The 26,277-nt window shown below is 38.7% G+C and overlaps 1 protein-coding gene across 1 annotated transcript in view; it reads left to right on the forward strand.

The window, feature by feature from the left end:
- Positions 1 to 16,566, forward strand: part of enpep (glutamyl aminopeptidase) — a 50,512-nt gene extending 33,946 nt beyond the window's left edge. The window contains exons 9-20 of the mRNA XM_062983096.1: positions 1,381 to 1,446; positions 1,849 to 2,000; positions 3,543 to 3,622; positions 4,065 to 4,204; positions 4,861 to 4,916; positions 5,378 to 5,528; positions 7,856 to 7,929; positions 9,579 to 9,680; positions 9,785 to 9,955; positions 11,722 to 11,862; positions 12,851 to 12,932; positions 14,287 to 16,566. Coding sequence (XP_062839166.1) covers positions 1,381 to 1,446; positions 1,849 to 2,000; positions 3,543 to 3,622; positions 4,065 to 4,204; positions 4,861 to 4,916; positions 5,378 to 5,528; positions 7,856 to 7,929; positions 9,579 to 9,680; positions 9,785 to 9,955; positions 11,722 to 11,862; positions 12,851 to 12,932; positions 14,287 to 14,424 — 1,353 coding nt within the window. The 3' untranslated portion in view covers positions 14,425 to 16,566. The remainder of the gene's footprint in view (positions 1 to 1,380; positions 1,447 to 1,848; positions 2,001 to 3,542; positions 3,623 to 4,064; positions 4,205 to 4,860; positions 4,917 to 5,377; positions 5,529 to 7,855; positions 7,930 to 9,578; positions 9,681 to 9,784; positions 9,956 to 11,721; positions 11,863 to 12,850; positions 12,933 to 14,286) is intronic.
- Positions 16,567 to 26,277: the final 9,711 nt, after the last annotated feature.

Raw genomic sequence — 26,277 nt, forward strand, 5'->3', positions numbered from 1 at the left:
TGTTTGATATCTGATTCCACCTCAAATGGGTCACTTTGGGAACCACTGCTATTCAAGACTGTTGCCATCATGTCATTGTGGAGAAGCTGCAGGATGCTCACAAATTTGTCAGGGCACCCAATCTTTTGGATGATGGCCCAAAGAGCACTGCGATTCAGTGTTGAATCCCTTTGCAAGGTCAATGAATGCCAAGTACAGAGGTTGATTTTGTTCCCTGTATTTTTCTTGGAGCTGTCGTGCAGTGATGATCATGTCCACTGTTCCTCTGGAGGGTCAGAAGCTGTTCTGGGATTCTGGGAGCGTGTCTTCAGAGACAGGTAGAAGGCTGTTTGCAAGGATTCTTGCGAGGATTTTCCCAACGAAGGTTAGAAGGGAGATACTGCAATAGTTTCCGCAATCTCTTCTATCCCCTTTCTTGAAAAGGGTATTGATGGTGGCATCCTTGAAGTCTGCTGGGATTTTCTTGGTCACCCACACTTTTTCAATGAGCTGGTGGAGTTGTTGTATCAGCTCAGGTCCACCCTCTTTGAAGATTTCAGCAGGGATCCCATCAGGTCCGCTGGCTTTGTTATTTTTTTGTTGGCTGATGGCATTGCTGACTTCTTCCAAACTAGGCAGTGCTGCAAGCTTATCCCTGGTTTGTTGTTGCGGGATTTGTGAGAGGGCCTCTTCGACTACATTGGAGCTGCAATTCAAGAGGTTCTGGTAGTGCTCTTTCAAACGTAGTGCAATTGCTCTTTTGCCCTTCAGAAGTTTGATTCCATCTGATGAGCATAGAGGGTGTATGCCATGGTTTCTTGGTCCGTAGATAATCTTTGTGGCTTTGAAAAATCCCTGAGCATCATGGGTGTTGGATTTTTTCAGCCTTCTTTGTCCACTAGATGTTCTTGATACCTGTAACTGAGAAACTTGAGTGGCAAAGTTTTGTGCACAAAAAATATACATAGCTTTTGGAGAAGAAAGCAAAAAGGGGATAGATCTTGAATGATAATAAAAGAAACCAACCATTTTTCATATCTTGCTGGCCTCTGGTTGGCCAAAGTGTGCAATCAAAATGTTGGATTTTGTCTGATATAGTGGTTCATACAAATGTGCTTATAAAAACCAAATGCAAAATCTGAAGTTGCCACTTGTCAATTCATACCTGACACTGGAATAGTTAAATTTTTGAACTACAATTCCCAGACTCAACCACCCAACATGGTCAAATCAAGGTAGGTAGTTGATTCTGGGAAATATAATCCAACAAAGTATTTTTTTCTAGATTCTGTCTTTCATTGAGAGGGTGTCCACACTCATGAAGAGTTTCTAATAAAGGAGCAAAAAGTTGATTCTGGTTGATAATGCCTACATTTAAACTTTCTTCATTTTCTCCAACAGATATATTTGAAAAAATATACATTTTTAAATGCAAGAACAAGTCAGTTCTGGAAAGCAATGGAAGAGGTACATAGATTCTTAATATTAAATGTTTGTATGTGTTTTCTCTCATAAAAGCAGCAAACACTTTGAAGGTGGACAGGCCAGTATTTCATTTCCCCCCAAGTATGCATTTTATCACAAGAATGTATTCCTTGAAATTTAAGCTGAGCATTTCCATCTCCACAGCTTTAAAATATGACTATTTATAAAAGCAATATATACTAAAAAAAAAAAGTTTGTTTTTCCCTAATGGCTGATGTTCAATAAAAATAGTTGTTTTGACGCACTAGTCTCATGTGGTTCCTAAATATGAATTTATGAGAGGAAACAGTTCTCTCTATAGTTCTCATCTCCTGAGAAGAAAAGTTGTACCTTTCCTTAGTCACCTTTGGCTTTCTCATCATGACCATTCACTATTGTTCTAAGGCAAGTGGTCAACCAGTTGAAGAAGTGATGGACACCTGGACAAGGCAGATGGGATACCCTGTGCTGAGCATGCATTCGAACTTAACAGTCACACAGAAGCGTTTCCTGCTGGATCCCAAAGCAGATCCTTCCCAGCCATCTTCTGACTTTGGGTAAGCTTTCTCCAGTTGTTACATAATGTTGTTGCTATATTGGCCAAAGTCTGGACTAAGGCATTCTGTTGCCCCTCCCAAATCAGTTTATGGCTTGGTCTTTATTAGACATTATAGAGAAGTAAGCAAAAGTCAGCCCTCTAAATATTGTTGGACTACAACTCCACACATTCTTCACTATTGTCTATGCTGTGAATAACTGATAGGAGTTTGTGTCCAACAATAACTGGAAGGCAGTACTTTGTCCATTCTGCTGTGTGCATGCCTCTGCTTTCAAGTTGCCTGTTGAATTATAGTGACTCCATTAGTTTCAATGAGTTTTCTTAGGCAAGGAATCCCCGTAAGTGGTTTTATCCATTCCTTTCTCTGAAAGGAATGGTACTTCCGCTTACAGTACCTGGCATTAATTGAAGGTCTTCCATCCAAGCATTAACCAGGGTTTCCAAGGTTGGATGGGATCTGGTGCATTTAGAGTCTTTAGGACTTGTATATCCTACTACAGAAATATATTTTTCAGTATTTTTAAACAGGGATAGTGCAATAATCCTATCTACCCCAGGCGGGCAGAGCCAGATGATACAATGAAAGCTGTAATCCAACAATATCTGTGGGATCATAGGTTAGTCACCCTTGCCATAGGCTATAATGACCTAGCTTAACAAAGTGTGTATTATCTACTGTTAGCTTGACCACAAATTGTTCAGTTGAGGTGAGGTGGATTAGGTGATGAATGAATTTGTTTGAAAACATGTAAAAATTAGGCAGCCTTTCCTCTCAAAATGCAAAGTCCCAAGGAGAGACATCTCTGTCACATAACTGGAGACCTCAAGAAGAGGATAGAAATGCCTTATGTGAAAACTTGGCATTATAGTAGCTAATTAAATCAGGGTTGTGAGGGGGCGGGCAGTTAAGGAGATTTTTCCATCTGCAGGACCTTCCAGTTACCCCCCCCCCCTAAAAATAAGTCCCTCAAAATAACATGGTTTAACCCATACCTACCTGTTTGAGGCCTTCTTTCAAAACAAAAAAGTAACCCAGAAGTAACAAAAAGGAGTTTGAGAGAGCCAGTGAGAGGTGTATAGCCTACCAATATCCTTGTGGCAATAATGGACTCCCCTCCCCAACTCCTTGACCATTGTTCCCTCATAAAACTAATTTGCCATTTAGTTAATGCATGAGTTAACATGTATACCTTTTCACCTATTGAATCCAAAAAGAGCATGGGTGATTGCTGCAGGTTGTTTTACAAATGTTTTGTTTAATGAAATATTCTACCCGGCCCAAAGTAAGCAAACAAAACTTACATTGCACTGATGGCAGGAGAGTGTGCCACGAAGTGAAAATCTTCAGAGGTGTGTAAAGGGGCTGCCAGGCCTTAAGTAGTTACTGACCCCACCCCATCACATGCAGCATCTTGGCACATAGCACAACACACAACTATCTTTGGCCTCTATCTATCAAATGTCAATCTTATCTTGTAACATCCATTGCTGCATTGGTCCGTATTTTAAGTTGAAAATCCTTTTCCTTTCAAACTTTCAGTTACAGATGGAATATTCCAGTGAAATGGTACGAGGGAAGTACAACTGACACAATATTCTACAATAAATCAGAAACTGCAGGTAATCTTAATTAACAGATAATGGCTATCAAAGCAAAGGACCCCGTACATGGTTCAAACCTATTGATCAACAGTATGTCACTTTTTATCATCATGGTTTACTGAAAATGTTATGAAACTTTTATCTTTCTCTCTCTTCGTCAGCATATTGTTATTATAATTTTATTGACTCTTTGCTTTTCTCTCAGGACAGAGACCCAAAGGAGCTATATTATATTGGCCAGGAAAAAATTAATGACAAAAAACAATAGATTTCTTGGGGGGAAATTTGGTCTCAGGATGTTTTGGCCTTTAAAACAACCATGAGAAATAATTCAAATTCAGCAATATTGTTCACGACATTTCAATAGAAATGAACAAGAACATTGGAAAATGACGAGGATTTGGACAGAGGATGTCTCATAACTCAACCGCTTTTCTTTATTTTCACTTCACCTCCACAGGTATTGCAATTACAAGGCCCAGCAATCCTCCCCCCAATTCTTTCTTGAAAGTGAACAAGAATCATGTTGGTTTTTATCGTGTCAACTATGAAACACAAGCTTGGGATGATCTGGCTAATATCATGATGAGCAACCACCAGGTCAGTCTGCTGAAATGGATATGAATCTTGGTTTATGGGATGTGACAGCCACAAAAGTTCATTGAGCCATGAAACTCACTGGGTGAAGGATGCCCCCAGGCAGAAAGTAGCCAGTAGATGAAGCCATTCAATGCAAATTAGGGTGATTAACTGCAACATTCACGCTGGCCTCCAACTGACAAGAGTTCTTCCCTCACCCTGGACTTCCCACAGATATATATAAACCTTCCTTGCTCAGTTTCTCCATACCTCACAACCTCTGAGGATGCCTGCCATAGATGTGAGCGAAACATCAGGAGACAATACTTCTAGAACAGGGCCATACAGCCCAGAAAACATACAACAACCCAATCACTGGGTGAACTTTAGCCAGTCTCTCTTCTTCACTTGATTTACTTTGTGACTCTATCATCAAGAGTAGCAGCAAAAAGTCATGTATATTTCTTTGGAGAAAAGATGTGATATAAACATGTTCAGATGACTCACAGCATCTTCATTTGACCCAAAAAGCATTTACTGCTGCTTCTTTTTTATGGAATTGTTTTGGATGTTTCAATATTTAGGAGTATCATATAACTTTTAACCAAGTGTGTGTTTAAATATGCGAGCTTTATAGTTTGCTGACTGCAAATAAAGATATTTTCTTTCACCCCTAGGATTTTAGTCAAGGTGATCGTGCTGGCTTTCTCGAAGATGCTTTTGCATTGGCCAGGTAGGTGAATTTGTGGAATGAATTCACGCAGAAAGTGTTATATTACCATTTTTACCTTTTACTATTGATGTCTAGCTGAGATAATATCTGAGAAAATACTTCCAAATTATGTACTTGATTTTTAAGAGGACATTTTAAAAACACACAAATTATTGATATAATGGGAGAATTTAGATTTATCATGGGCCAGCACTAACATGTGCCAGAAACAGACTCATCCCTCACTCCCTATCTTTTCATTGAGGCCACAGGCCAGTCTTCTCCAACCTGCTTCAGTTCCTTTCATTCCAAGACAGCAGGTCTAACACAGGTCAACACATTCGGAACAAACTAGGTTACATGGTGAAGTGAAGAACAAAGACTATGGATGAAACTGTATGCATTTTTAAACTAGATTGTTATTGGCTGTTCAAAATAGATCAGGTTTTGAAGAATTATTTTCCTTTTCATACTTTCCTCAGGGCCAGACTTCTCAATTATGCTTATGCCTTGAATCTTACAAGATATCTTAAAAATGAAAATGAATATATACCATGGCAAAGAGCTATTGTGTCTGTATCTTATATTGGAGACATGCTTCAAGACGATGACACACTCTATCCCAAATTTCAAGTAAGATTGCCAGTTTTTGAACATGAATCTTGATATTTTCTTTCAACGGGAATCTAGATTGACCCCCTCTGTGCTCCATTTTCTCCAGAAGGTTAAGACATTTTTGCTTTAAAAGCTACCTTGTAATCAATGGATCATACAAAAGGCTTTTATTGGGATGTGGGTGCTGTGTTTTTATAAAATTGTGGGTGTATTTACATGATAACTTATGTGGTTTTAAAAAACATATATGTGTTAATAGGGTTTTAGTTCTATGCTCTGAGCCTCCATGGTCCTATGTAGAGCAAAGGGCAGGCAAATAAATATTTTTTAAAAAATCATATATTTTTCTCTCTTTCCCTCAAAGGATAGTTGTTATTCAGTGTCCAATCTGTTCTTAGTAGGCTGTTTTGGGGGCTTCTTCCCACCCTAGGGTTCTCCCTCAGGTTTTTTAATCCTGTTTGTTATTGCTATTGTTGGGGGTTTTATTGCACTGATGCAACTATTGTGATTCCCCCAAGTCTGATGATACATTACTCTTGTGTTTTGCTATATGACACCAAGCATACGTCAACCTTGCAAAGTTACTTTTGGGGGCTTTCATCTTGGCTTCTACTGTTATGCTGGCTTGTGCAGATCTTGGGAAGTTATTTTTAAGAAAAATGATTAAAATGTCATGTTGAAGCCCCCTGCCCCATAAATAGGCAGTGGTAGGATTATATTCTGGGCCATAATCATTTTACCCTTTGTCCAGTTATGCATGGCTTTTCCATATCACTGTACAGTTATCCTTCCACATAAGCTGTTTTGGTTTTTGTGGATGTGATTGTTCACAGATTTGATTAAAATGTTCCCTCTAAGAATCTCTAGGTCCTTCAGTGTGGCTGTGTTCAACTTCCTCTGGTCATGATGGAAGAAGTTGACCATAGAATTACACTGGAGGACCTAGAATCCCTTCCTAGGTCCTCCAGTGTGATTCTGTGGTCAACTTCCAGTGGAAGTTAACTCTAGACTCATGCTGGAGAATCTAGAGATTTCCAGACAGGTGTGTTTTTTCAAACAAGAAAATAGCAATTTCTTAATTTGCAGTTTTTTCCATTTCTCAAGCCCTCTAAACGGGAGCCCTGTGCCCTCAAGCCCAGCAAATGTGGGGAGCTGACTGAAGTCATTCTACTTTAACATTGTAAACTTTTTGCAAAAAATTCAGACACCTCAGTAATGTTTGGCATTCTATTGTATGAAGAGTGAGTAGTGCTCCTATTCTCAGTGACCTGGCATAACCAAAGGGCGGATCACTGTTCAAATGCTATACAATACATATAGAAACTAAAGGTTCTTATTTAGCATGAATGTAAGACAGAATGTTACCTACAAATAACAGGACACTGGGATAAGTTATGTTGATACAACAGAACATAGACTTTTGTGATAACAATGGATGAAGTTGTAATGTATATAGTTGGGAGACTATTCGACCAGACACAATGACAGAGGGATGAGGAAATAGCCTGTTGATTGTGTTCTTGCCTCACTCACACCCATCTTAGTAAATTTCCACCCAGTGCAAAGATCTGTCGAGTTCAAAGATGTACCAAGTAAATATAGCCCAATAAAAAATAGCATACTACCTATGTTGAATCTCTTTTTAGTATTCAGACTGGAAATCTTTTGGTACATTACCATAGCAATTCAATTTTTTGAGGATTTTGAAGTGGTAGCACTGTGAAAGCAGACAAAACTTATCTTCAGCAGCCTATTTCTTCAATTCTTGATTTTCTTCATGGCTTCTGCTGCTTAAGGATTCTCCCTCGTATGCCAGAACCTACACTGTCATTTATGCTGGCATAGGCACCAACAGAAATTCAATCCGGATCTCTATTTAAAAAGAACCAGTATGGTGTAGTGGCTTGAGTACTGGACTATGACTCTGGAAACCAGGGTTCACGTCCCTGCTCAGCCATGAAAACACACAATGGTGACCTTGGACAAGTCGCACTCTCTCAGGTTTTCCAAATGTTTAGATGGAAACTCTATATTTTTAGAATTTGAATTCATCCATAATGTGTGGAGCAGCAGAAATCAAGGTTGTTCCATTGTCTACATGATATCTATTCAAATATTGGCATCCTAGACTGAAACAGGAAAGGATCAAAATGCTGTCACATCAGGCTATCACTGATATCACTAAAACCCTGGTTTAATTGATTCCGCCTCATTTCTAAACCAGCAATTTGTCTGAAAATGTTGCCATGCCTTTGGTTTGCACATTTTAAAAATTATATGAAATCACTGAACATGTTATTATCTGGAACTTCACAATGGTTGCTAACACTATGTCTGTCTTCCAGGAATATTTCCGTAGTCTGGTCAAGCCCATTGCAGATCAACTAGAATGGAAGAATGATGGAGACCATATTAATAGGTAAAGGATTTCCTCTCATTGCATATGTGTACAGTCCTGAGCAGTCATTTGTCATGCATACCTTTCTGAATTCAAAATATGCCTTCCAGCACCCATTACTATCAACCTTCATCAGTCCCTTCTCTGTTTGAAGGACTACAGCTGTAGATAAATGCAAAAATTCTGTCCACAACAATGAGATAGAGACATCTTAAATGTCTACTGGAAAGCAGCCAGACATGTTGCTGTTGTTGTTATGTGACTTCAAGCCATTTCTGACTTAAAACAAAACTATCATGGGGTTTTCTAGGACTGAGAGTGAGACCACGTTAGTCACTCAAGGTCACCCAGTGGGCTTTTATGGTTGAACAGGGATTCAAACCTTGTTTTTCAGAGTCAGAGTCCAATGTTCAAACCAGGACATCGTACTGGCTCCAGACTCACTAACCTTAAACAATTAGTACAAAATAGCTGATCAGTAAATCGCCCTTTCACACTACAGAATTATAACGCTATTGATTCTATCTTAACTGCTAGGGCTATGGCCTATGGAATCCTGTGATTCAATGGCTGGCATTCTATCTGCGATATACACACGTGTACATTAACTGTGTGCATGTATATGTTTGTTTTCGGTCATTGTGGAAGTTGGCATTCATTTTCTCTTTCTACAGTGACCAAAGTCTACAGTTACTGCTGCCCTGCAAAAGCCCCCCTAGCAAATCCATACCTGGGAGAGAATGAGAGGATTTATGCCCCCATAGTGGGATGAAGAAATTGCCTCAAGTGCTGCAACCAGGGGATCCAGGCAGAACTAAGTCAGGCATTTCTTTATATCTGGCTATGGGGCCACATGCTGCCATAATCCTTCTCACTCTCCGTCAGGCACAGATTGACCGTGGGTGGGTGGGCTTCAGCAGGGCTACAGTAGGCCTAGGGAGTGTAAATGCTTAGTATAGTAGCTCCACATAAGGAGCTGTATGATATGCCAGAAATCATTAGAGCTCTCTGAGAATTCAACATATTCCTCCCTAAACTTCAAATCCTAGGGTGCCACTGTGTAGTGTGAAAGGGCCTCAGTTCTTTAATACTAGTCTTTAACTGGTTCTATGTACATAAGAGAAACAGAGAGTAATCATAGCTTTAAGTTAAAACAATCACTCGTCCCTCTTGCCAATTCTACTTCTTCACTTCTCTCTCTTTTCAGTTAACATCAACATATACTATATATTTTTATTTTTATGTAAGAAGAGAGAAAGTGTGTGTGTAGATGTTACATACCAGCAACAGCCTTCTGGTGGAACAATTTAACTTTTTAATAGGTTTCACAACCTCCTTGTAGTGTTTAATTTTTTAAACTTACACATTATTGAGGACCAGTAGTAGACTTCTGCTTACTTGGAGGGGTTATTATTTTTTTGGTAGTTCATATAGTTTCTGGAGAGTTCTGTGATTAAAAAGTGCCCCCACCTTGCTTAAATTGCTCACCCCTTTCATTAAAGTACAGAAGTCTTGTGGTGTTTTTCCCCTGGTACTCCTATGAAGCATATATAGCCACTCTTTCAGAAAACAAGTTCGATGTACAAAACTAACTGTATTGATTTACTGAATATGTCTAATATGAGATGTACCCAAAACAAATAAAACCGTTTCCCTTTCTTTCTTCCCAGTCTCCTACGTACAACAGTTCTAGAGTTTGCATGTGACATGAATGACCCAGAGGCTTTGAGTAATGCATCTCGTTTCTTTGATGAATGGCTAAAAGGAGCAAGGTGAATGTATATAAATTTCACTCAAACAAGCATACAGCAAACAAACACAAAGTAAGATGAAAGATATGCCTCCTCCTCAACAATGTCATTTTCTTAAACAATAGCATAGATGTGAATCTCCGTCTCTTGGTTTACCGCTTTGGGATGCAACACTCTGGCAATGAGCAAGCCTGGGAATATATGTTTGAGAAGTATCAAACCACAGCATTGGCTCAAGAAAAGGAGAAGTTGCTATATGGCCTAGCATCAGTGAAAAACATCACCCTACTGGACAGGTTTGTTTAAAAACACTGTTGATTTCTCATATTAAAAGCATTGATTACAGTAGCTTTTGCATTCAAAGTGATACATAGTATAAAAGGTTCATATTATATTCAAAAATGATCAAGCAGCAACTTCCAACTGGTAGTTTGAAAACCCACCATAAAAAAATAGCACAAAACTAAAAAGTATGGCCAAAAAAGGTTGCAGTTGATTTCAAAAGGAAGACAAAGAAGGTGCCATAGGAACAGCCTTACTCCATCCATGGAGCATTCTAGTTCAGTATTTTTAACTCTGACCATAAGTGATACTCCAGGATTTTAGGTAGGTTTAATTCCTAGTTCTATCTGGAAATTTCTAGTATTCCCTTAGTGTTTCCCATCCATGTTCTAACCAAGCCTGTCATACAGCAATAAAACTAAGTTGAAGGAGCTCAGAATTATACAACTGACTTCATTGGGAAAAGGGTATTGCAGAGTGATGCATCTGGGGAAAAAATTGCATCCTGCCACCATCACCTATACGAATTATATGTATTATTGTTTGCATTGTTCACATTGTTATAAGCCACTCTGAGTTCCCTCAGGGAGATGGGCCAGGATATAAATAAAGTTTATTATTATTATTATTATTATTATTATTATTATTATTATTATTATTATTATTATTATTATTATTTTTATTATTATTATTAGAAGATACACAACAAGATTAATACACAGCAAACAACATCACTATGCTGGCTGTTGTATTAGATCACACGTCGAACACTTCCCAATGTGATGTATCAGCAAATAATGAGTACAGATCAAAATAGGGTGTCCTTTTGCAGCTGACATATGGTAATTTTGTCAGTGCCGATTGTGTTTAAGTGCAGGTCAAGGTCTTTAGGCACCGCACACAGTGTGCCTATTATTTTTATTATTATTATTAATATTATTATTATTGATTTGACTTAGGGCCTTGACATAGGGTTTAAATCTGTGCCACTGTGACAGCTCCCTCAATTGATGTCCCATTTGAAGATGCTACAAGCTAATAAGAGATAGGAAGTCATTTTGATCAGAGCAAAGGCATGGGGGAAAATTGCTAGATTTTTTCTCTCACCCTCTGGACAATTCCAATTTTGGGAAGCCCTTAGCAGTTTTTAAAGAAAATAAATGTAGAAAGTTTCAATTTGTAGCATCCCCATGGAATTTGTAGCTGGCTGTTAAACACATCAGGTAGCAGGGTAGCAAAGTGATGCCTTGTGGTTATTTAAATCAAGAAAAACGTGGTAGAAAAGAATTCAGATCCAACACGATAGATCACTATAAATTTTACCACTTAGAAACGTTTTTGGGTTTTTTTGGGGGGGTTTTTATTACAGCTCCCAGTTGACTAGGGACATTATTGGAATCATAGTCCAAACAATAGCTTTTCCAAACTGTACATGCATTGGACCAGTGGGTAATAATAATTTAGTTATCATTTAATGTGAAAATCTACCATGTTGAAATATCAAAGGACATTTAATTCAATGCTTCCTATTCTCCATGTGAGCTAAGCTTTCCCCAAATAACATTTTGAAGAATGTAGTTTTATGAGTATAAGCTCTAGAAACAGGATTGGTTCTTGTTTTTGTGTATATGTTTTAAAAAATTTTAAAGAGCTTTTATGTTTCTTATAAATTAATCTTGATGAAAATGTATTTTGAGATGCAGTGTATAGCTCATTTTGTTTCAGCCCTAATGAAATACTTATCATCTTGTATAATTACTTCATATCTGTTTTGTTTTAGATTTTTAAAGTGCATCTACAACACAACTCTCATTAAAAGTCAAGATGTGTTCAATGTTTTGCGGTACATCTCCTTAAATAGCTATGGAAAAACCATGGTTTGGGACTGGGTACGTCTCAACTGGGAATATTTAGTTAGCAGGTAAGATGTACAGTCAGCCTCCCCTTATGTAAGTTTAACTTTTTTGGATTTGATTCACAGATTTGATTAATATGTTCTCCTAGGGATCTCTAGATCCTCCAGCATGACTCTATGTCAACATTTGCCAGAAGCCGTCCACAGAGCAGTGGTTCTCAACCTGTGGGTCCCCAGAAGTTTTGGCCTACAACTCCCAGAAATCCCAGTCAGTTTACCAGCTGTTAGAATTTCTGAGAATTGAAGGCCAAAACATCTGTGGACCCAATGTTGAGAACCACTGCCATAGAGTCATGCTGGACATCTTAGAGAGTCCAGAGTCCCCAAGCATTTGTAGGTCCTACAGCATGATTCTATGGTCAACATCCAGTGAATGCTGAGTACAGAGTCGTGCTAGAAGTCTAGCAGTTCCTAGAGGTATTCTCTCATATTAAACAAATAGTTTTAATTTGGTTTTTCCATTTTTGCAGGGATTCTGCACCCCAAAGATCGTAATATAAAGGACCTACTGCATACTCCCTCTCTTAATGAGATATTTGAGCAGGTCACACTGGCTAAGAATAATGCCACCAGGACATTGGACTTTCTCAAGATCTAGACTCCTAGTTTGCCCCAGAATGTTCAAGGAGGAAACATCATCCTCTTCAGAGAGTAATGGTTGTATCAGCAGATGTGAATTGATTGTTCCACTTATTAAAGTGGTAGAGGAATTCCAAAAGGAAAGCTACTGAGCAGGAGCAGAAACAGAAAGTAGCACACTGGCAGAGAATCTCTTCAATAGCACTTGCTAGTACTGTACAGAAGATGATGTTGGTAAATCACTTCTGAAGGTTTTTATGTTGAGAATCCTATGTTGAGACAATCTAAAAGCAAGAGATAACGCTAGAAGATTAAATCCCTGTACCAAAAGAAATTCACCAAGCAAATTGTTCTAATCTGACATTCTGATGATCACACAACACAGGGCCTCAATGGCTTATGTTCTTCTTTCCAGATATACTCTCAATGACAGAAACCTTGGGCGTCTACCATCAAGAATAACAGGAACATTCAACACAGAGCTCCAGCTTTGGCAGGTAAAGGTTTCTAGACATCACCTATCCACTTGAGTACTGAGCTTAGAAAATGTATTCTTTTGGTCTATAACTTCCAGAGTCTTGAGCCAGCAGTCACCATATGGTTTAGCAGATTCTTGTCCAAAAGTGAATGGTTCTGTTGAGACATAATGATAAATTCCAGTTAGTGCAGGATTCCACTGATTCTAGTTTCTTCTTATAGATGTATTAGAGGGGAGCAGGGAATACATGACCCTGATCATAGACTTAGCATGGGGATTTGGTTAACCAGTTAAAATTCATGAGTAAACCAGGTTTTTTTATAACCTGAAAAATTTTGGGTGGGGGGATTGAACCCCTAACCCCCCCCCCCCTCGCTACAGGCCTGCTGCCTTGACTAAATACTGACAGTGGAAGAGATGCCACATTTGAGTGTCTGTCAACTGATCAATTTTAATCCAATAGAGAGAGATGACCAAAGGGCTCAGGAAGAAGAGCTAAAGGTTGTCCATGTTGCCCTACAACATCTGCCACTCAACGCCATCTAAAGGTTACCATGTCAGTGGGTTGAAGAATCTGTTCCAGGTTTTAATGAGGGTTGATCCAAGGTGCCGATCCCCAAAGTAGATTCAGCATTTCTTTCAACTCTTGGATAAAAAACTCCTTTAAAGCCTCATAGCACCATTGCCATTGGAGTCAGCACCTGCCAGTGCTCATATTTGAGATGGTTGTCTCACTTGGCTTACTGTAACACAACATTTGAATGGACCACTGTTAACCTGTACATTATGTGACACTTCCATGATGGTGTGAGTGTGTGGAGTCCCTTCCTTCCTTCCTTCCATCCATCCATCCATCCATCAATCCATCCATCCATTTATTTGTATTGCCAAGGCAATTTACAGCACAGGTCAGAATAAAACATAGGTTAAATCAATCTTAATAGAGAGAAAAAACAACTAAATAGCTGCATGTGTCTCTGACATGGATCAGTTGTGGGCAAGAGCAAAGGGTCTAATCACATGTCACCAGACCAGTTCTATCAGTTGATGTCCCCTGTATAGATGTTATGAGCCAGTTTAGGGGATGGGGAACCATTTCAGTAAAAACAAATTTAGAGACACACTAGTCTGATTCTTCAACTCAAAAGCATTAGCACACCTCCAAAGTACAACATAGTACTAATCCAGTTAGAAGAGTGTTCAGAATTATTCTGTATTGGTATAAAGCTGATATGAAACTAGTGAGGGAAGCCACAGTGCATGAGAGGTTGTGCTCTGAAAATCTAGAGGTAAGCGAAACAATGGTTAATCCCTTGGCAAACAAGTTCTTTCACACTCATTAATGCACTTGGTGTTTTTTTTTTTTCCTTAAGATGGAAAATTTCTTTGAGAAGTACCCTAATGCTGGAGCTGGGGAAGCATCCAGAAAACAGGCTGCTGAGACGGTGAAGAGTAATATCGAGTGGCTCAAGCAACACCGAGAAGAGTTAGCAGTATGGTTTGGGAGTTAAAACAAATCCAGCTCTGCATAATAAGATGCACTTCTTTTTATCTTATATAAACTCTCAGGACTCTTATTTTCAAACTGCAACAAAATATGGGAATTTGTAGAAATATTACTTTCAAATTCTGGTAAATCTATTATCATGATACATTAATTTATTGTACTGTTAAGTTCAGACTTGTCAGCAGGCAATTCTAGATCCTGTCTTGTCTATTAATACATATGTTCTCATTTTTGAGTGCAAAATTATTGTTTTTATCACATAGGTAATTATAATATCTCAATCATCATGAGCATCACTGGGGTGTGTGTTTTGTGTGTGTTAACCATACTAGCAACTTTGAAAAGAACTCCTTTGTTTATATAAAATTGCTTTTCTTCTATGTACTCTGGGTACCCGGCCAAAAGTACATTCACACCAATCCAATCCAGAGAAAGAGGGAGGGAATTTAGCCTCCTGAGTCCATGGAGAAAAATCAGATTGGATATGTTTTCTCCAAGAAAGAAATAGTCACCTAATGTAACTTTGTAAAATAACCATCATGCAAATATTATTTTCTATTGTATTTGTATAGCCACCAGGCTTAAATTTTCAGTCATTTTCACTATTTCATGAAAAGTTCTGCATTGCGTGGTTTGAGAACACATGTGATATCACAGATACCACAGAAAAGCCATAGATTGGTAGAAGAGTACATGCTATGCATAGAGAAGCTCACCTATTCAAGATCTCAGGTAAAAAAATCTTAGGTAGTCATAGGTTGGGAAATTCCTGTGCCTGCAACCCTAGATGGCCCCTACCAGAACATTCTGAATTAAATATAGCAGTAGTCTGACTCAGTGTAAGGCAGCTTTGTGTCAGCATGTGTGGGAGAGAACATACCTAGAAAACTGGTAGGCATGGATGGAGAAATGTTAGCTTCCCAGATATTTTTTGCCTACCGCTTCCATCAACCCCATCCAGCAAGCCCAACGGTGAAGGGATATAAGGTTTTAAGGACTGGGTCTGAAAGGTCAACTTGGTATCACAAAAGAATATGCAAAACAATCCTAATTTCAAACATAGATACCAAGGCATTTCTGTCTTAACAGAATTATTCCAAGTACTTAGACCTAAATCTGGTTATTAGTTAAAGTTAGATTAGATCTGATCAATCAATGGGGATAAGTTCTCTTGATTTAGTGGGTCTGCTTTACATGGGACCAGGAATTACAGTTAGAGTTTACTTTAAAGTAAAGATACATATTCTGGAGCAGCATCAGAAGATGATCAAAAATTGCCCTCCTTTTCTTTTTCACCTGCTGTTTTTTAAATTAGGGTTCTCAGATCTCTAGTTCTGGCCCTGAGGTTCTTCTTTGATCCTCAGGGTGAAAGCACTGCCTTGAAAGTAGGTGTATACACATTTTCTTTTGTTAAATTTGATGCTTATTTTATGAATGGTATGCTACAGTTGATGCTCAATATATCATGGTAAATAATCTGATCAAAGGCTACCCCTTGTAATATCGCCTTTGAAACGTCACCAGGGCCCACCTCCTGGGACATCATAACAGATTGCCCCTAGATTTCAGGTTTTCAGGTGATCTCTGAAATTGAAATTCTGACTTGGAAATCCTAATAGAAAATGTATGACTCTCCAAATGCCATTGGACTATGATTCGTATCAGACAAACCAACAGAACTCATTGTAAAAGATTTGGAGTTCCAGTCCATGAATCTAACATTCTTCGCCATTGATTTAAATAGTGGAGGATGAAGGGTTGCAATACTTATCCAGAGTTTGAACAAATTGCTAGTCATTGATTGGGGGATATGGGAAGTTGTAGTATATTTAAAAGGTAACATTTCCAAAACTGCTGTTCCACTGACAGCTGTCAGAAAAGTGTTTGTGGGAACCTGGTGGCATCCTTTCAATCACTACACTGCACAGTGAAAACAGTTCTAAAGATATGTAGACAGGAGTTGAATCACTTGCATTTTAACACTGGCATTACTTCGATAAGAGTCATGTATACAATGGCTTCAAAGTCCATGTATTTATAATCAGTATGCAAAGGCTGCTGGCTGGGTGCTATATCAGGAATGTGCAGGACGTTTTTTTATTAATCACTGAAAAAGATCGTAATAAAGTGTTTCCAATTTTTAAAATTTGTTTGTCTGTTCTTTTAAAAGGTGTCTTCTCTGATATATCACACAGTAGCAAAAAATAAGCTTGGATAAGAGGGCTTGATATGTCAATATTTCATTTCCAAGGCTGCCCTTGGAGATAGTTCAGAAGCTTCAGCTGCTGCAAAAGGTTGGCCAGTTCTTAACAGAGGTGATTTCAGACAAGGCGTAAACTCATTTATCCTTTAGTAGGGTTGATCTATAAACTAACTCAAGATGTAGGGTATTACTTCTATCAGGAATGAAAAACATGTGGCCATCCAGAGGTGGTTGGATTACATCTCCTATCATTCTCACTGTGTGTTGTGCTTGTTAGGACTGATTGTACTTGAGATTAAGGAAGGTTAGTGATGACTATATACATGGGGAAAGGTTAAAGCCCCTGCTCCACATGAGAAGGGGGCCTGTAATAATAATAATAATAATAATAATAATAATAATAATTATTATTATTATTATTATTATTATTATTATTATTAACTCAAGTTCAAACTGCAAAGGCTTTGGCATAAACCAGTACAGGTGGCCCCGGTGGTAACTGGCACACTGGGTGCCATGCCAAAAGATCTCAGCTGGCATTTGGAAACAATAAACATTAACAAAATTACAATCTGTCAACTGCAAAAGGCCACCTTACTGGGATCTGCTCGCATCATCCAAAAATACATCACACAGTCCTAAACATTTGGAAAGTGTTCAACTTGTGATTTTGTGATACAAAATCCAGCATATATATCTCATTTGCTGTTTCATACTATGTCTTTGTGTCAATAATAATAACTTGATTCTTATATCCTGCCCCATCTCCCTGAAGAGACTCAGGGAAGCTTACAATGGGGACCTAGCTCAGTAATGTAACAATAAAATAAAACAATATAAAATACATTCAATTACAATGAATTAATACATTAAAACATATAAAAATCATAAAAGCATAAACTCAACAACAGTTGATAACCAATAACCAATAGCTGGATGCAATGGACGTGTTCAAAAATTGGAGGCAAAGCAATAATTTATACATTTGCAATGTGTACATATGCACAGCTCGGGCTGTGGCGCAGGCTGGAGAGCAACTGCAATGAATCACTGCAATGAATCACTCTGACCAGGAGGTCATGAGTTCGAGGCCCGCTCGGAGCCATGTTTGTCTTGTCTTTGTTCTATATTTAAAAAGGCATTGAATGTTTGCCTATATGTGTAATGTGATCCGCCCTGAGTCCCCTTCGGGGTGAGAAGGGCAGAATATAAATGCTGTAAATAAATAAATAAATAAATATATTGCAAGGGCACTAATAAGATGGGCCAGTAATAAAGATGTTCAGATCTTCCTGCCCTTCCTCACTACCCACACTGACAAACTGTGGACAGAATTATTCAGTCATAATCCCATGGCCCTTGTGGTCTCTTCCATTTCTATGATACTCTTATTCTAAGTGGAACCAAGTACAGGATATGTGATGATGGAAGTGAAATGCAGGCAAAAGTACCACTTGTTCATTTGCTGGGAGAGAAAATTGTAGTCTTGCTTAAATACTGATGATAGAACAGCATTGTTCCATCTCTTTTGCCTACAAGAAGATAAAATAGAGCTTGCAGAGCTGGCTGTGTAGCACCCATAACGCTGCCCTCCTCCCAGTAGTTCTGGATCTCCCTCCTGGGGCAGCTGGCTGGATGCCCAGGAGGATAAGCTAAGACAGTAGCACAATGCTTAAAAGTAAAGCTTATGTTTGGAAGTGCAAATACTCCTCATGACAGTTCCCACAGCCACACCCCCACCAGGAGTGTCCAAAAGCACAGGCACCTGGGCTGATCTATATCAACCAACTAGTCATGGTAGATTTCACCTCCTCCAGAAGCACTTCATTTGTAACACTAATGAGCCTTAATTGCCTGTTCAAGACCAAACACCTTCTAAATATTTTGCATGACACCCAGACTAGCTTGGGAAATCCATTTTCCTCTCAGCAACTGTGCAAATTACCATGGGGTCACCTTGGGCAAGCCACAGACTCTCAGTCATAGAGGAAAGCAATGGCAAAAACCACTCTGAAAAAATCTGGCCAAGAAATTCCTGTGATACGGTCCGTCATAAGTTGGAAATGACTTGAAGGCACACAACAATTACAATAAGGAAAATAGTGGAAGGCTGTAGTGTTCAGTGGATCTTCTGGCTTACCTAAATCCACATTCCAAGGAAAATAGCTACAGAGGAGCATCCAGGATCTCTTCTAGCCAAACACAACATTCCATCCACTGTAGCCAGCCAGCTCTTTTGGAAAAGTAATCTGTTCAGTTCTTATAAGTGTCTCCATAGTAGGTTCTAAAAATGATGGTGTTCAAACACAGTGTTCTGAATATAACACAATGCAGTGATGAAAATTAAAAAAAAACTACTAACTGTGCAAAATTAAATATGTAAACAAAAACAAAATTCACTGGTAAAGGCTGAAGGATGCACAATGTTGAGTCATTTCACACCGCAATGTCTTAAGAGCAGCCTCTAGTGCAAAAAAGGAGGCAGTGCACCCAATTAAAAAATTAAGATACTTTTGGAATAAATGGAAAGCATTTGTATTCATAAAAGGATCTTAAAACAGCCACTGATCAAAATATTCCACACAATGCTGTCCTGTTTATCGTGAAACTATTCATTTATTCTAGCCAGAATTCCAAAAGATTCTGATTGCAAGCTTTTCATTTTATATCTTCTTTTGGATAAATGTGAGCGTATAGGAAGAAAATCAACTCCTTTGAAATATGCAGGAGAAGAGTTCAGCTGTGGACTCTTCTTCACTTTCCTATGGATTGCTGAAAGTCAAATAAATGGATCCTGGAGCAAATCAAGCCTGAACTCTTCCTATAAGCCAAGATGACTCAGTGGAGATTGTGGTAGTTTGGAAGTATAATGAGGAGACATAGATCACTAGAAAATGATAATAAGGTAAAGGTTTTCCCCAGACATAAAGTTTAGTCGTGTCCAAGTCTGGAGGTTGGTGCTCATCTCCATTTCTAAGCTGAAGAGCTGCCGTTGGCTATAGACACCTCCAAGGTCATGTGGCCGGCATGACTGCATAGAATGGCGCTACCTTCCTGCTGGAATGGTACCTATTGATCTATTCATATTTGCATGTTTTTGAATTGTGAGGTTGGCAGAAGCTGAGGCTAACAGCGGGAGCTCACGCTTCTCCCTGGATTCGAACCACCGACCTTTTGGTCAGTAAGTTCATAAGCAAAGTGGTTTAAGCCACTGCTTTGTAAATTAGAAGGAAAGAGGAAGGCTGTAATATAGACCACAGCAGGGCTGTTGACGATAGGGGGGTGTCAAGGTCTTTCATAGGTTGCTCTAGTCTAAACTGAGGGTGGTTAACAATAACAAGAAAGAGAACTGGGGATAATAAGTAACCCTTAATGCATCAATTATTAAAAACTTTAATACTTAATGACAATAAGTTCTGAAATTCCACAGAAACACAATACTGGCAAAGGGAGATGGATACAAGCCAGAACTTCCCTGTAGTCAGCAAGGTTTTCAAGCTAGTCACATCTATAGATACAGTAATTTCCCCTACTCTCTATTTTTGTTTGCCCACTGGACAGCCAGTGTTGTATAATGGTTAGGGGGCTGAACTGGGACTTGGGAGAGTTCCAGTCACCCTACATAGCCATAAGAATCACACCAAGTGACTTTGGGACAGTCACTCAATCTGACCTATTCACAGGAAGCAGAGAAAGAGTGAGCCAAATATGTCAGATTGAACTTATTGGAGGAAAGGGGGGATATCAATGTAGCTACATGAATGAAAATAAGTAATATTGCCAATAGCTGCACAGTATCTGAGAAATCAAAAGGGCATGGATTTAGTCTCTTAACCTACAGAAAAACCAATGGATGCTACCGAGGTATGAGATACGGAAAGGGAAAATGTTTTTCTGGGTAGTATTTCCATGCTTAGTAACTCTCATGATTGTTGCCTAAACTAAGTAAACACAGGCCTAAACCAAGTATAGGAACTCCAGTTTTGAGTGCAGCTTATCTCTAGGGACTTAGAAGTATGCTCGTTTTACAACACTTAAAGCAAACAATCAAAACAAAGCTAATTCCTCTGTTAATGAATACTTTCATAAATTCTTCAGATAACCAGCAGATGATCATGTCGGTAACAAATTCCTCCCTTTCCCAGAATTCTCTGTTGATACTTCTCTATGGAGGATCTGAAGGGAATATTACCTGCAAAGGCCAGAAATGTTCTTGTTTGCAATAGATTATGGGGAGTCATCTACTGAATTTGCTGGCATGGGTTGCCTTAAGTTGAGCTTGATGGCAGTTAGCAGCAAATACAACTGGAGACAACAAATGATACTTTATTCATCAGTTAGTCAAAACTTTTGAGGCACTGATTTTGCATGCCAAATTTTCATAACATTTTGTGACTACCAGAGAGACATAACTATGAAATACCAGGTATTTTTGTACAGGCGTTCCAGGATATATACCAATGCAGAGAAAGAGAAATTGTCAAAAACAAAGTACAGACAGTTCCAGAAGGGAATGTAAGACCTTTTCATGTGGGCTGATGTTTGGAAAACTTTCATTTTCTCTTAGGAGTAGACAGTTCGTTCTTTTTAAAACTACAGTCCAAAATTCCATATCACAATGAAATGGAAAGAGAAAAGGGAAGGGGAAAATACAGCTGCTTAAGATCATCAGATCTAGATCTAGCACCAGAAGAAACACACTTCACTTTCTAATCAACAAATCAGTGCTAGCAATTATTATCTAAACCAAGAGAAGGTCCTTTATAAAGTGTATGGATCTTGATTGTCCATGAAAGAACAAGGCAACCCAAGATACTTTACAAGAAAGGAAGACAGCTCACAATAATATACAGTAGTGTTGCTGAAAAAATCCATCTCACTGCAGCGAAGATTGCAGCTAAACTCAGAAGAAAGGGGAATGTCTGAAGGAAGCATGAGATAATATCATTATCATCAAGAGGAAAAAGATCCCGGTGCTTTGACAGTGTAAAGTTTGGTCATACTACCACAGTAATCAAGAAGGAATATTAAGTAAAAAAAGAAAACATTCTATTAATGGCAATTAGTGTTGTAAGGTTTTCCAAATAGCAATAAGGGATAATAGAAATTCATGCAGGAAGCAACATCAGATTTGTGACCTACCAAAAAGTATTGCTTACAGTTTATTTAATCATATATTTTTCTGTAAAAATTAGCATATGACCTACATTCATAAATTACATGATGTATAAATGTCTTACAAAGGACCCATACCCCACAATACAGGAATTAGTGGCACTTTACACACTATATTAAAGGACAAGTTTTCCAACCCGCAAATTGGGAGCATTCCTTTCAGTAGGGGACGCCTGCCAGTCTGATGATGGACAAACTTTCCAACCTTCAAATAAGGGATATAAGAGACATGAGGCAACCCTAATGCCAATCAGAATTTTAACCATCACTGGGTGTTATTCCTACCAGGGTGGGGGATGGGGGTTCATTGTTTTGCCAACTGGCAAAATAAAGCAGACTGTCAGAAGGAAGAGGGAGCAGGCTTGCTTTCTGCTGACTTGGAGACTAGAATTTGGAGCAATGAGCTCAAATTACAGGAAAGGAGATCCAACCTGAACATTATGAAGAACTTTCTTCTGGTGAGAGCTGTTCAACAGTGGAACTCTCTGACTTGGAGGCTTTAAAACAAAGTCTGGATGGCCATCTGTAAGGGACTTTTGACTGTGCTTTTCCTGCATGGTAGGGGGTTGGACTAGATGACCCATGTGGTCTCTTCCAACTCTACTGCTCTATGATTCTATTATTCTATGACTAGTCAATGGTAACATCACATCTAGTAAATCAGTTCCTTGTGACTGCACTAGGGGGAGCAATTTATTTTGAAAATATTAGTCAATATTAGCTCAGTGCTTAGCCAAAGCTCTTGTGAGTCAAACCTCAGAAGACATTTCTGAAGCAAACACACAGTTTCGGGGCAGGAGGAGGACATGGTTATGGGAGAGAAAATACAAGGAACATAACAGTAAATGAAAATACAATAATATTCATTCCAAAGCATCTGGAAATTTCCAGGCTCTCCCCATCACCTGAAAAAGACCCTAAACAAAATATATTGTAAGCTGAAATCTTTCTGGGCAGTATATTAACTTGGACATTCCTACCAGCATTATTGCTCTGCCTGCAAGTTCCTCTTCTCCAGCATTGCTTCTAAGAAAACAATTTAAGCTGAAAGACAATATGAAACTTTCAAAAACTCATTTTAAAGCACTGTAGGTTTGATTTTTAAGAATTACAGTAAATGTATAAAATATTACATGAACTGTCTGGTATAAAAATTAAAATTAATTCCATTTTTTGTTCCAAAACTTGACAATGGGGCCAAGAGTGTGTCAACATTTACTTTATTGCCTCTATTCAAATGTTCGGCATTTATGACTACTGTAAATATTCGCTTAGGACTCCCTCTTGAGAGGCAAGGACACAGCTGAGGTAATACGTTGGTTTTATTGTTCAAAACCTGAAATGACTACTTGTTTTGTGGAAATGTTTTCAAGGCTAAAAACAGGTGAAGTTTCGAGGTTTAAGAACACTGAATCACAACAGTAATTCAGGCAAAATCATTTGAATTAAGATTCTAGATTATTTTTGCAATCTGTTTCTTACCATTTCTAAAATGAGTCAACCTTGTGTTGAATGCAGATGTGTGTCCTTTTTTAACTTCAGCTATAATTACATGGGCAAAGCAGCCTCTTAGACTGTGAAAGGGCAATAAGAGAAGTCATATTATGTGTCCAATATATTCCTGAGTGTGTCAACTTAATTATTTGCTCAAATCAGTCTGAGACATTAGAACAGCAAATGATGCCCCAATCCACTTGGGTCAAGCTGTATAGCATCCACTTGACCATTTCGGCAATATAGAGAAGAAAATCCCCAAGGCATTTCTCCCTCCTCCAAGCTTAGCAATAATAGAGTAAATAACTAACCATTTGCTGCCCTTTCATTTTTATTACATAATATTGTTGTTGTTTTGTGCCTCCAAGTCATTTCTGACTTATGGCAACCCTAAGATCACAAGACTTTCTGGGGCTGAGAATGTGTGACCTGCCTGAAGTCATCCCGTGGGTTTTCATGGCAGAGCGGAAATTTAAACCCTGATCTCCAGAGTCATAATCCAACACACAAACTACTATGCTGTGCTTACATAGCAGGAAAAATGCAAACAAGTAAACACATACAAAAGATACACTGTTCGCCAAAGAAGAGACTCATCTAAAAGCATGTAGTTTATTTAAATGAATACTGTTTCCCATACAGAAGAGTATACAAACAAACAGACAAAAAGAAAATAGTCTAAGTCTGGAGCATTTAAACTGAGCAATTTTTATATTCAGTTTCAAGGTTTAAATACTTTCATGCCAAAATTTTAGATACTCTGTCTGAAATAATTTCCTTATTTTTCCTAATGAATGAAAGAGAGCAGCCCTTCTATCTCTACATATCCTGGAACCTATCCCTTAGATCATTTTCAAAGTATTGAATCCTTGGTCTAATTTGATACAGGTGAGGAGCACAGAGGGTGAGATAGAAAATATGGGGGAAAGGGTGACGAAATAGAGGGGCTGGTGGCCTAGACGTTGATCAGCTTCATAAAATCATAGAGCTGGAAAAGACCACCGAGGCCATCCAGTCCAGCCCCTTCAATGCAAGAACACACAACCAAAGCACTCCTGACAGATAGCCATCCAGGCTCTGCTTAAAAATCTCCAGAGAAGACGACTCCACCACATTCCGAGGCAACATATTCCATTGCCAAACAGCTCTTGCGGTTAGGAAATTCTTCCTAATGTTTAGGTGGAACCTTTTCTCCTGCAATTTGAATCTATTGCTCTGTGTGGTAGTCTCCCTCCTCAATGATACAGCAGCTTCCAAAATATCCCACTTTCTTCCTCATTTTCCCATGTCTGCCCTTTACTTCCATTGGGTTCAAAGTGCAAAAGTAGTTTGTACTCAGCAGAAGGGAGATGAAGGAATGGAGTCTTGTCCTTTGCTACAGATGGAAGCAAAAGCAAACTGTTGCAGTCTCTTGTGTGCTCTTCCTCATTACTTCAACTATCTTGACCATATTCTGATATTGCTTGACCTCAGGTGTCCTGGTTTTCATCATACCACTCGAGAGCCTGTATGACATAGTAGTTTGAGCATTGGACTCTGGAGGCCAGGATTCAAAGCTCCCCTCAGATATGGAAATGTGTTGAGTGGCTTTGGGTGAGTCACACACTCTCAGCCTCAGAGGAAGGCAATGGTGAAACCCTCTTTGAACAAACCTTAACAAGAAAACCCCATGAGAGATTTATCTCAGGGGCACCACAAGTCGAAAAGAACTTGAAGGCACACAACAAGATGCACATCAGCTAGTTAGGAGTGGCAGAATAACTAAAAAGCTTTGATCACAAATAGTAGTCCAATTTCCACAAATAATTAATATAAAACACTATCAGTCAGAATGCACAACACTGAACACGATAGAGAAGTGGCCTGACTCTGTATTAAGCCCTTTCAAATACATCCTTGCATTGCTAGTGGTTCAGATAACTCAAGAATTCAAGCTCCCAAAATGAATGTGTGGCTATCTTTTAGGAATTGATCCATTTAGCACAAAGGCTAGTAAGATCATGTGCCACAGTTACTTTTATGGGGCCTTTATAGAAACAATTGGAATGACTGAATGTTCAGAACTGTGTTGAAGAAAATACCAGATTTCTGTAGCTGGGTGAAAGTTGAAAGGTGTTGAGGGCTCTTTTTCCAAAATGGTCAAATGAAAACCTCCGAACTGCAAAGAGTTAAGTCTGAAACCTGCATTTCTTTGCAAACATCTTGGATTACAAGTAAAATCCTTTAAACACTCCAGCTTACCCGTGAGGCCTAGGGAAGCTCAAGATCCTTGGCCTTCAGGGGAATTTTACAATGGGCCACCCACAGAGAAAGTTGAAGTTGGCATCTATGCCAATGCAGGCCATTCTTAGGAAGCTCTTCCAAAGGCTTCTGTGGACTTCACTGTGGAAACAAAAACATGAATGGAAATGACTGGTCTGGCTGATATGATCTGGAAAACGGCTAAGGCATAAATCATATCTGAGGATACATTCTTCAAAACGCTGCAGCTAAGCCTCCTTTTTTCTTCCAACTGGCCTACTTGAGTCAGCTACTGTAAAAATACAGATGTTGGTGCTAATCAGTTCAAATAGACGCAGTTCTATAAATAGAGAAATATATAATATATTATAGATGTATTTGTCTCTACATCTGTAGATACTGTATTATACCAGATAGATGATAAATAGATAGGTAGGTGATAGTAGTGGCACTGAAAATTAAATTATAGGATTATAAGGTTCAAATGGGCCAGGCACTTTTGTACATTTTAAAGGTAATTTATTTTATTTATATATGTATTTTTAATTTTTAGAATTTATACGGAGACTTTCCCCAAGTATGATATCCAAAGTAGTGAGTTCTGTTGTGTTACCTTAATAATAAACAAAATAGACAAATATAGAGAGCAAATATGCTTTCTTTAACAGCATCTATGCTGTAAAATTACTGCAGTTTGGCACCACTTTAACTGTCATGGTTTAATGCTAGGGAATCCTGGAATTT

Source organism: Anolis carolinensis, chromosome 5 (assembly GCF_035594765.1).
Source record: "Anolis carolinensis isolate JA03-04 chromosome 5, rAnoCar3.1.pri, whole genome shotgun sequence".
NCBI lineage: Eukaryota > Metazoa > Chordata > Lepidosauria > Squamata > Dactyloidae > Anolis > Anolis carolinensis.